The following is a 10511-nucleotide window of genomic DNA, read 5'->3' as shown; positions in this document are numbered from 1 at the left end:
TCTTTTATTGGGGTTAAGAAAGCAGCAGAAAACTCAGTCACCCCTGATTGTTTACGAGGTCACGTGGCTTCCACGTGGTGGGACCCGAACGAAGATTTGTACACGTCAATATTTGCCAGTTGTGATACGATCGATTTAATCGGGCTAAACAACTCGGACAGGACTCGGACTCGGACTCGGATCCGATTTTGTCATGGATTTGGATCCGATGCACGTTAAAGTGGAAACCAGCCTTGCAATAGTCCGTTCTATATAAACGCCCCACCCTCGGCCTCCTCCTCTCAGAAACAAGCCAGAAAACCCTAGCCGGCTCACAAGGGCTTCCCCCGTTCGTCGCTTCCGACCCGCGACATGGTGCGCGCTCTCTCTCTCTCTCTCTCTCTCTCTCTGGGCTTTTCCCTTTGCTTATCGTTTCCCCTCTATGATTTTGTTCATTTGCAGGCGGATTCTCCACGCAGGAGGTAAGTCCATCTGCCGAGATCAACCTTTCCCACGAATAATTTTCCTTTTCTGATGCCCTATTTTGTTTATTTTAATGCCCTTTTCTATTAGAAATTACTTTGCGGTATTGTGTCATTAATCTCGTTACATTTGGTTAAAGACCTTTTACTTCCCCCTACAATTGTAGGCACCAAATATTAATTTTTTTTACATACAAAGTTCATCTATTGAGAGATTATTATTGGAAGCATTTGAAAAGCCAGATCTTATATCATTCTGACTCAAACGCGTCAAAGTTGATACTTTATCCTATAAGTTGTCAAATGCCTACATTTAGTTCGTTTAATTTGATAGGTATAAGTTTTTAGAGTAGCATTTTTAAAGTTCTAATGTTTTCTTGCTGAGAAGTTATGATAGTTTAGTGGGTTGCAGACTTTTTTGATTAATTTGATTCTCAGACTATTGTTACCTTGGAGTTGAGCTTTGTGGGCTTTATTTGTGAAGCATGAGGTAGATTCATACGACTGCGCAATTAGATTCCATCACCAGTCATTCTGTATCTTAAACTTTATACCAATTGTCAAGGGTTTGCGATTTCAGCTAGATTATCTGTTCTAAACTCTGCCAATGAGCATTGCATCACCATGACTTCTATAGCCATCATACTTCACTGTTTTGATTCTTGTATATGATTCCTTCCTGTAGATGATTTGACTTGCTTATGGTATAACGACTAGTAAGTGGCTAACACTGAATGATCATTCATCTCTTGGAAGCTGATCCTTGGCCAGGATATTCTTCATCATTTCATGATGTGAATAGGTCCTGCATGCCACATGGGGTTTAGACAAACAAAAGACTAACACATAAAAAGCCCGGCAACATGTGGATTTGTGGTTTCAATCCATGTTATTTTACTAAAACAATTGAGCCTCTATGGTTTTTGAAAATTTCAGAGTTGGTCTGTGTAAAGTTCTGTTGAAAAGAAACGAAAGGCTATAGAAGTGATTATGATCCACATGTGAACATTAGAGAGACATTTCTGGCATCTTTGATAACCAATATTTGGTATCGTATGTGTTGTTACTGCTTCCAACTTGTTCATCTTGGTCTGGCCCGTTTTGACCATTGTATTGATTGGTCCCTGGTTTGATGAACATGAGTTCATGAAGAACATAATGCCTCGCATTATGTTGCCATGAGATGCTACTCCACCTCAGCAAAAAAGAAATCAATTATATCAGTCATTCTTGTGAATGAAGAATAAAGATTGGTAATCACACACCGAAACTAACATTAAAGCGACTAGTACACTTCACGTCTATATCTATTACCTGCAATTATTAAACATGGCTTCTTATTTGATAGTTGATACTGCATAATGTTGGCTTATTTATTTTATTAGTTTAACTATCAAATTACTTGATATGCATCATAGTTGACTTATTTATCTTACCTTTCTGGGAATGAATATTTCCGCTAGCTATGCCTTTTGGCTCAGCTATCAACTGTCCTCTGTCTATTCTTAGTTATGGGTTTTGATATAATGAACATTTACAAGCCTTCATTGTGATAGTCATCTAGACCATTCAACTAGCTGAGCCAGGTGGCTGGGACCTGATGCCTTGCTGCATCAGACTCTTTGACTGAAATTGGACATGATGCTTTGTGGTTACCCTTTTGCAGTTTTAATACCTTTTCGTGTGTTGCATATCAACTACTAACAGAGCAAACATTCCTTTAAAGTATGTGGATACTGAAATGTTTTTAGCTTTTTTCAGTTGATACAATGGTGAAGTTTTGCTTATCTGGTACCTTTCCAGGTACTCACGGTCCCCATCTCCATACAAGGGTGGCTCTAAAACAAGGTCTCGGTCCATGGGTTTGTCCCACTCCAGATCTCAGTCTCCTCGGCCTAGAAACCACACAAGGTCACGGTCCAGAAGTCATGACAGGTCCTTTTTCTCTCCCTTTTGATTTGCTAATTCTGGTAATTTGTTAAATATGATGTTTGATGTTCTAATTTTCTTTTCATTTTGTAATGGTAGGAATGAAACGGCGAATCATGGAAATACTCTTTATGTAACAGGACTTTCATCCAGGGTTACAGAAAGGGACTTGGAGGATCACTTCTCCAGGGAAGGAAAGGTTGGTTTGTGCTGTACATTCTTTTTGTAGGTGTATAGTTGTCTTAATCAATTTTTGTTTGTTAGGTTGTTGGATGTCACCTAGTTGTTGAACCTCGCACACGTGCCTCTCGTGGTTTTGCATTTGTGACCATGGACACCACGGAAGATGCAGACCGTTGTATCAAGTATCTCAATCAGTCAATCCTGGAAGGAAGATGTATAACGGTGGAGAAGGTATGATTGCCTCATAGATATATTGACCATTGTGCATATTTTGGCAATGCTGCCTCTATGTTCTTAAAACTTTGGCATGTTTGCTTTGTCTCTATTTAACTTTGAGGTTTTTGGTTACCTTCAGAAGACATTGCGGTCAGATATGTTGGCAGCAATCAAAGATGATGAGTTCATCAATATCAACTTAACTCAATACAGCTTGATGAATGGCCAGCCTAACAGTTTTCCATGCATCAGATCAACTTAACAAATCACAAATTTCCAACTAAACAACATCCGAATCATCTTCAACTCGCACAACTAATCAACGGACATTACCAACTCATAGTCGGACGTAATGGTATCTTATTTGTAGCATTCAACTAAGGCTGCTTGTCATGCTTTTGTATTTGTGGTCTCTTAGTCTTAAATGTTTCAGTAGATTTTTTCCATTTGGCAATGAGGCTTCCATACTTGTCTTTTTCTGTTTTGTGGTTCTTAGCAGCATAAGTTGTACTGGTCTCTTTCTGTTTATGATGATGTGCTCTGTTCGGGAGAGGGGAAATTTGAAGATATACCACATGTCTTGTTTCTTTTCAGTCAAGGAGGGGACGCCCACGAACACCTACGCCGGGAAAGTACCTTGGTGTGGTCAGCACACGAGACAGTGAGTTCCCTCCCTCTCCCATGTAACTGATGTACCAACCATTTATAGGTGATTTGCTCATGAGTTGCCCCCTGTGCAGGTTATCGAAGCGATCGTGGAAGATACTATGGAGGCTACAGCCGCGATGACTATGGTGGTGGTGGTGGTGGTGGTGGCTATCGCAGATCTCCAAAACACTCTCCTTACTGGGGCGGCGGCTCCCCACGGAGGTCACCATATGGTGGTAGGTCCAGAAGAGAACAATCCAGGTCACCTTATTATGCATACAGAAGCCCAGAGAGAGCTGCAGGCTATGGGCGTCGCCCAAATGGCTATGGTAGGTAGATTTTTGGTCATTTTATCCCCCTCCATCAAACCAGATCGTCAATTGATAGCTTTGCAGTTACAGTGTGTGTCTCAGACTTGGAATGCTTGTTTGCGTTACTTGCTTGTAATTCTCTAGTAAGCATCCAGAGTAGATGTTGAACAAGTTGGTCCTTTTTTGAATTATGGTGGTGTTCTGGTTATATGTAGAGTTTGTGCGTGTGTTTCTTCTTGAGACATGCACTTGATGTGATGCAAGTGATGCGGGATCAACTTATTTGTCACTACATGAATATATAATCAATTTACAAGTGTCAGTATCTATTCGAGGCTCAAACGAGCGAATGAATGTAAAAGCAAAAAAATTAAAAAATAAAAAAACAAATTCAAGCGTGATTAAATGTTATTAATTTTGATTTATATAAAATTAAAATTTTATTACTCAAGAACATTATTATTTTTTAATTAAAATTAAAATTATTTAAAATATTTTTTTTTAATTTTTAAACATTGTAATGGGAAACATTGGATACTTCAAATTTTTTTTTTTTTATCATATGTAATTAGTTTCTTCTTCTTCTTTTTTTCTATTTCTATTCCTTTATCATAAAAGAAAAAAAAATTGCTGCTATTCTTGTTTTATCCCTTTCAATCATTTCCTCTCTCTCTCTCTCTCTCTCTCTCTCTCTCTCTTCTCTCTCGGAAATCCGGAAGTCCCCATCTGTTTCCCCGTCTGATTGCATCTATCAAAAAGCAAAGAAATGGTTCCTACTGTGGTCTGTACCTCTCCCTAACCTTCCCACGTCCCATGTCTCCCATCTCCCACCTACCCAAGCACTCAAACAAAGACAAAACCAAGAAGCCGGGCGTCGGGTGGTATTGAAGGGTTGGTGTGCACAATATTGTGGGCTGCCGGAGTTGCCCCGCCGTGGTTTTCTGCACCACCCAGTGGACCCTATGTGCTGGGATGAGTCCATCGAGCAGCTACCACATCCCCCCACGTATTATCTATTACTGGGAAGGAAGGGGATTCAAGTTGATTGATTACTTGTTCCTTTAAACAAAACAGTTGTTGACTAGTGTTTCCTTCCTCAACGATTGACCGTCAGTCATGCAAGCCGGTACCCCATGTACTGATCATGGAAGCGTCACGGACGGAATCGAGTTGCTGATGCACAATAATGGAGTCAAGGCATCATAAAATAGACAGACACTTAACTCGATACAAAATGCGGCAGGAGGAAGAACACCAGATGTGAGACTCAATTGGGATATCAAGCTACTAAGATGAGATAAATGAGATGGGCTTTGTCTGAGTAGCAAAACAAGGGATGTGTTCACATGGAGATGGAGACAAAGAGGCATCCCAAGAGTAGCCCAGAGGAGCGACCACCACCAAGGCGGCCACACCGCCAACTTGCACCCCTGCGCCAGGCCGACGTCCTGCCAAGTCGCTCACCCACCCGCTTCCCTCCCAAGCCAACCACACCCGACCCCGTCGTCTTGCCGTTACCTGTTACGGTGGTGCGTGTCCACCCAGCGATATTGTCGCGATCGGTCGTACGTGTGCTGCGAACCTGACACGGCCTCTGCTCCCTCCTCTCCCCCTCCTTTTCGTTTCCGTCACGCTTGCGGGCCAACCCCTCGCAGGCCTTCCCATTATTATATCACCCCCTCTACGATTGCAGATTTCCGTGAAAGCGACCACATAGAGAGAGAGAGAGAGAGAGAGAGAGAGAGAGAGAGAGAGAGGTAGTGGAAGCAGATTCCATTCCGATTGATGGTGGTGCAATGCCACCGTACATTACTGCATACTATATTGCATTTAGTGCGGAGAATAATTGTTCTTTAAGGTTGCAGATACAGTGTTCCTCGCCGTAGGGCAGGCAAGGAATGGAGCTCGATGAGCATGGCTTCCTGGAGGAGCTGCTCGCCCTGAGAAGAGACGATTGGGACTCTGACTCGTTTCCAGCTGGAATGGGCGAGTTCTTCTTCCCCTGCGACGGCGGCTTGGACTGCTTCCAGCAGATCAGCCCACACGCGTTGGCTCCCCTGAGCTTTCCGCCGGCTTTCGACGTGACCGTGGAGCCTAATTTCGACGGTTTGAGTGACGTATGCTGTCCGATCGCCGGCCCGTACTCGGCGCCGGCACCGGAGATCCAGTCTTCCTCGCTAGATGACGGCGAGCTTGGCCTCGCTCGCAAGGTGGAGCCGGCGATGTTTCGGTTGGATGGCTGTGTGGAGAGGAAAAAGAAGAAGAAGAAGAAGCTCGAGGGGATGCCTTCCAAGAACTTAATGGCGGAGCGGCGGAGAAGGAAGAGACTCAACGACCGGCTCTCCATGCTGCGGTCCGTCGTCCCTAAGATTAGCAAGGTGAAGTACCTCAGAACCCCATAGATTCTGCTGCGAGATGGACTGATAGAAATCTGGATCCAACAGATGGACAGAACATCCATTCTGGGCGACACCATCGACTACATGAAGGAGCTCATGGAGAGGGTCAAACGCCTGCAGCAGGAGATGGACGTCGGCCCAGAACAGCCGAATCTACTGAGCACCAACGAGATCTTAGCGAGGAAGTCCCCCAAGGTAAGATACAGAGAGGGCCTTGTGCTCGGTTCAAGCTGAATGCCATCGACAGATTAAGAACAATCAATCCTGTATGCAGTTCGACGTGGAGAGAAGAGATAGCGACACACGGATCGAGATCTGCTGCGCGGCAAAGCCAGGCCTGCTGCTGTCGACGGTGAACACACTGGAGGCCTTGGGGCTTGAGATCCAACAATGTGTCGTGAGTTGCTTCAGTGACTTCGGATTGCAGGCTTCTTGCTCTGAGGTAGGTATCTACACCGGACCCGTTTCGCTCCGGCCATGAGCTGTTGTTCACGGTGGTCTGCCGTCAACTGCAGGGCATAGATCGGTGGGCGGTCGTCGGCGCCGAGGACATCAAGCAAGCGCTCTTGAGGAATGCAGGCTATGGTGGGAGGTGTCTATAGATGAATGGGTTCGGTGGCCGCTTGCAAATGTCTGATGAGTTCTTCTTGCTTCCGTCGTCACCGAGACCTTCACACAGGCCTTAACCAAGCCATCAATTCTTTCTCGAGTAGGAAGCATCTGCTGTGAATGATGGAAGAATCGATTGATGCAGGTGTCAAGATGAATGTGTGTTTCTAAGACGATTGTTCATGAAGATCTTGATCACTTAAGACATGGACAATGTGGACTTGTAAGATATCTCAAAGTAATAGTTCGATGTGCAGTCCTTAGCTTCCTTCTCTTACTCTTTGGTTACATGATGCCATATTTATGCTCTCTAAGCTCCATCCATTGTTCAGAGAGAGAGAGAGAGAGAGTGTGTGTGTGTGACACAAAGTGCCTTTTTCCACCCAACTGGTTCATGAATCTCTAAGAACGTAGCAGCATTTGGATTCTCTGAGAAAAGGGAGATGACCATATCTATGAGAAAGATGTTTTTCCTGACTTGATGTGCTAATTGCGTGAGCTTATACATGGACTCAAAGTTCATCATTGAATCAATTAGGTTGTGAAGGCAATCAAAGTTGGAACTATCATAACATGGTTTTGAGGAGGTTCTATATGTAGTTAGTCAAAGATTCAGCTAACCAACTGTTGTCATATTGTTTGGACTTTGGCTAAGATGGAAGGAGACTGCCAGCCACACTTTAAAGAGTTCAGATTCATCTTTGACTCTTACATCATTTTGTGCTTCAAGCTGTCATTTGCAGTAGAAAAGGGCATGAAATGTCAGATGCCACATAATCCCTTCATGACTGTGCCAAATTAATCTGCACTAATAATGTAAGATATCATCATCATCTTTGGTGAAGTCAATCTGCTGGGTACTGTAGCGAAAGATGTGAGAACATCCATGGCCAGTTCCAAGGTTTGTAGGTCATGTTCAACTTGTGAGTGCCCTACAAATCTGACGTCTGAACAGATCACCAGATTTTGTTCTTCTGGGAAGAAGAAGAGGCTAAGATATGTACTAAAATCAAACAAAGAAAAAGGGATCCAAGATTTGTATAGAATTCAACCATCTTTACAGTGAGTTGCAATATTTTTGACTAAGTATCTATGACATAATCTTTAAGTATTCAACCAAGAGAGGCATTTTCTCCGAGATATATATATATATATATATATATATATATATAGTTTTATTATATCGATTGAGATTTAAGTAGATGAAGTAATCTTTCTCAACATTTTTAAGGGTTCCTCTCTCTCTTTCCAAAGAAGATAATTGTTCATGAGCTCAATATAGATAAATAATAACTTATCAATAGTATCAAAATGATATTATTTCTACTTGTTGTTCAATAAGTCCTAAGATTAGGATAAATAATTATGGAAGTTCCTCTCATCCTATTTTAAGTGGATTTCTTTTCTATTGACCAATATATTTCATCGGAATTCAATTAGTTATATTATATATATCTTATCCAAATATAAATTATATATATTTTATCTAATTATAAAAGATTATAAAATATAAATAAAATATTATCCAATTACTTTAAGCTCTCCTGTTTGAAACACTTAAGTATAGCTTATTTGGTTAAAGCTCTCGGACCGATAAGAAAGAGATGGACTGATCAATTAAATTTTGACCACGTTTGATTGTACCTTTAACCTTAAATAAACAAAACATTTACGCCTTCCTTGGTCATGGCATGAACGTATGATCTTTCTTCTCCAACCGTGGCATCTTTTGCCCTTGGTGGGCATGGCATCCAACGCCAGCGCGGCCTCTCGCCTGCTTCCTCCTCTGTCCTCGTCCTCCATGATCATTCTCTCTGCACTTTGTCCCTTCTCTTCATGATTGATCCATCCATTGCCGGCACCTTCCTCATGCAAGCTCACCTTTCGCCGAATCCAAGATCCCAACCACCTATAAGAAGTGGCCATGGCTGGATCACAGCATGCATCCCGAGTTCCAGCAACACATCAAGCACAGCACAACCATGGCGGAAGAGCAGCAGCAGAAGGAGAGCCTCAGCATCGTCGCCAGCCACGAGGAGGAGGCGATCGACGTGGTGAACGAGGGAGGCAGCTTGCAGGTCACCGACGCAGGGGAAGCTTCCAAGAACAAGGACACTCCACTCAATAAAGTTCGGTTCGAATCGCTTGCAGCACTGTCATCTTTCGCAGCTAACTCATCTGCTCTCCTCTCTTGCGCAGTCAACCGGCGGATCGGAGAAGAACAAGAAGCAGGTGGACGCTCTGAAGAAGAAGATCGACAGGCTCAAGAAGGAGGTGAAGGGAATAAAGACGGCGATCAGGAAAGCCTTGTCAGAGAAACAGAAGAAGAAGAAGAAGAAGAAAACCAAGATGGCAACGTCTCTGGGCTTGGCTATCCGCAAGCTCAGGAAGAGTTCCTCCAGCTCTGATTCATCCGACTCGAGCTCCGATTCCGACTCCAGCAGCTCTGACTCCACATCTGGTCTCTCCAGACGCAACAAGGTGACTTGCAACTCCTTTGCCTCTCTCAAGCTTCGATCAAGTGCAGTGCACGTACCGGAATGTAGTAATCCACAAATAATCGCATTGTGTTGTCTAGAAGGGAGATGATTTTGATAAAGAGTACCCTGAAAAGAAGAAATCAAAAGGAAGCAAGCAAAAGAAGAAGAAATTGGCAGTTGGAAAGCTCAGTAAAAGCTCAAGCTCAAGTTCAAGCTCAAGCTCAAGCTCAAGCTCAAGTTCAAGCTCAAGCTCAAGTTCAAGCTCAAGCTCAAGTTCATCTGACTCCAGCAATAGCGAGGTAAGATTGATACATAAAGATGGCTGTGACTCCGCGCGCACACAGACACACACACACACTCTCTCTCTCTCTCTCTCTCACACACAATTCTGTGCTGTCTTCAAGGGAATTGATTCTGGATCGGTAAGAAAATTAAAAGGAAGGAAGCACAAGAAGAAGAATTCGGGAATTGTCAAGCAGAGGAGGAGTTTGAGATCAAGTTCAAGCTCAAGCTCAAGCTCCAGCTCATCTGACTCTAAATCTAGTCACTCCAGCTGCAGCAAGGTAAGATTGACAGGTGAAGGAATTCTCACAAACCTACTCGTACTCGAGCGATCTCTGACAAGCAATGCCTTCTTCTTTTGCTCTGCCTTCAAGGGAGGTGAGGTCCCTCAACTGAAAGCAGAGAAGCAAAAGAACAGGAATCTGAAGCAGAAGAAAATTGGCATGGTCAAGAAGGAGGTGGCGAAGAAGCATCGCAAGCACAAGATCTCAGACTCCTCCTCCTCCTCCTCCGTCGGCGGACCCCGTCCCTGGCACCAGGTGATGTCGCACACACTACAAAATCCTTCACACCTGTGTTTCGTGATATTGAATTCATCAGTGTGGTGCTGCATGTATCACACAAGACTGAAAGGGTGTTCTTCTGCTTTTTATGCAGTCTGAGAAACAGAAGAAGAAGAAGAAGAAGAAGGAGCTGATGAAGCAGAAGAAGGAAGCTGCAGTGGCCTAAAGGCCATCATCACAAAGGAAAATAATACATATATGATACTGATAAATAACTAAAATAAAGGGTGGCTATGAAAATTCCTGAGTGCATAAAATGAGCCACATTGAGTGCTATGTTGGTATGTGATGTAATAAGTGGGTGGGTAAGCTGCCATCTGATGCTGCCTTGATTGCTGTTCTAAGAGTCTGAAGCTGTCCTCCTGCCGTTATGTATTCATTGCCACAATAATATATATATATACAAGTCTGCACCTCATTTGATTCCTAT

At 43.3% G+C, this 10511-nt stretch overlaps 3 protein-coding genes across 5 annotated transcripts; all 3 read left to right on the top strand.

The window, feature by feature from the left end:
• Positions 1-264: 264 nt before the first annotated feature.
• Positions 265-3956, top strand: LOC103974268 (serine/arginine-rich splicing factor SR45a). Of its 2 annotated transcripts, none has more exons than XM_009389049.3 (7): positions 265-354; positions 442-461; positions 2265-2396; positions 2490-2589; positions 2655-2804; positions 3384-3450; positions 3530-3956. In XM_009389049.3, the coding sequence occupies exons 1-7, from the start codon at positions 352-354 to the stop codon at positions 3772-3774; spliced, it is 717 nt and encodes a 238-aa protein (XP_009387324.1). In that variant the 5' UTR covers positions 265-351; the 3' UTR covers positions 3775-3956. The 2 variants fall into 2 exon arrangements, with proteins under 2 accessions (XP_009387324.1, XP_018677324.1); XM_018821779.2 differs by having other exon boundaries at positions 295-354; positions 2223-2396.
• A 1119-nt stretch (positions 3957-5075) lies between these two features.
• On the top strand, positions 5076-7024 carry LOC103974269 (transcription factor BHLH3-like). Its single transcript, XM_009389051.3, has 4 exons — positions 5076-6126; positions 6193-6342; positions 6422-6589; positions 6663-7024. Exons 1-4 carry the CDS (start codon positions 5647-5649, stop codon positions 6747-6749), a joined length of 885 nt encoding a protein of 294 aa, XP_009387326.1. The 5' UTR covers positions 5076-5646; the 3' UTR covers positions 6750-7024.
• A 1666-nt stretch (positions 7025-8690) lies between these two features.
• On the top strand, positions 8691-10499 carry LOC103974270 (uncharacterized). 2 transcript variants are annotated; one of them, XM_018821780.2, is made up of 6 exons: positions 8691-8885; positions 8956-9237; positions 9338-9535; positions 9641-9799; positions 9893-10057; positions 10176-10499. In XM_018821780.2, exons 1-6 carry the CDS (start codon positions 8697-8699, stop codon positions 10245-10247), a joined length of 1065 nt encoding a protein of 354 aa, XP_018677325.1. In that variant the 5' UTR covers positions 8691-8696; the 3' UTR covers positions 10248-10499. The 2 variants fall into 2 exon arrangements, with proteins under 2 accessions (XP_018677325.1, XP_009387327.2); XM_009389052.3 differs by having other exon boundaries at positions 9335-9535.
• The last annotated feature ends 12 nt before the right edge of the window (positions 10500-10511 follow it).

Source organism: Musa acuminata, chromosome BXJ2-4, assembly GCF_036884655.1.
Source record: "Musa acuminata AAA Group cultivar baxijiao chromosome BXJ2-4, Cavendish_Baxijiao_AAA, whole genome shotgun sequence".
Classification (NCBI taxonomy): Eukaryota; Viridiplantae; Streptophyta; class Magnoliopsida; order Zingiberales; family Musaceae; genus Musa; species Musa acuminata.
This window is presented reverse-complemented; position numbering and strand designations above follow the sequence as displayed.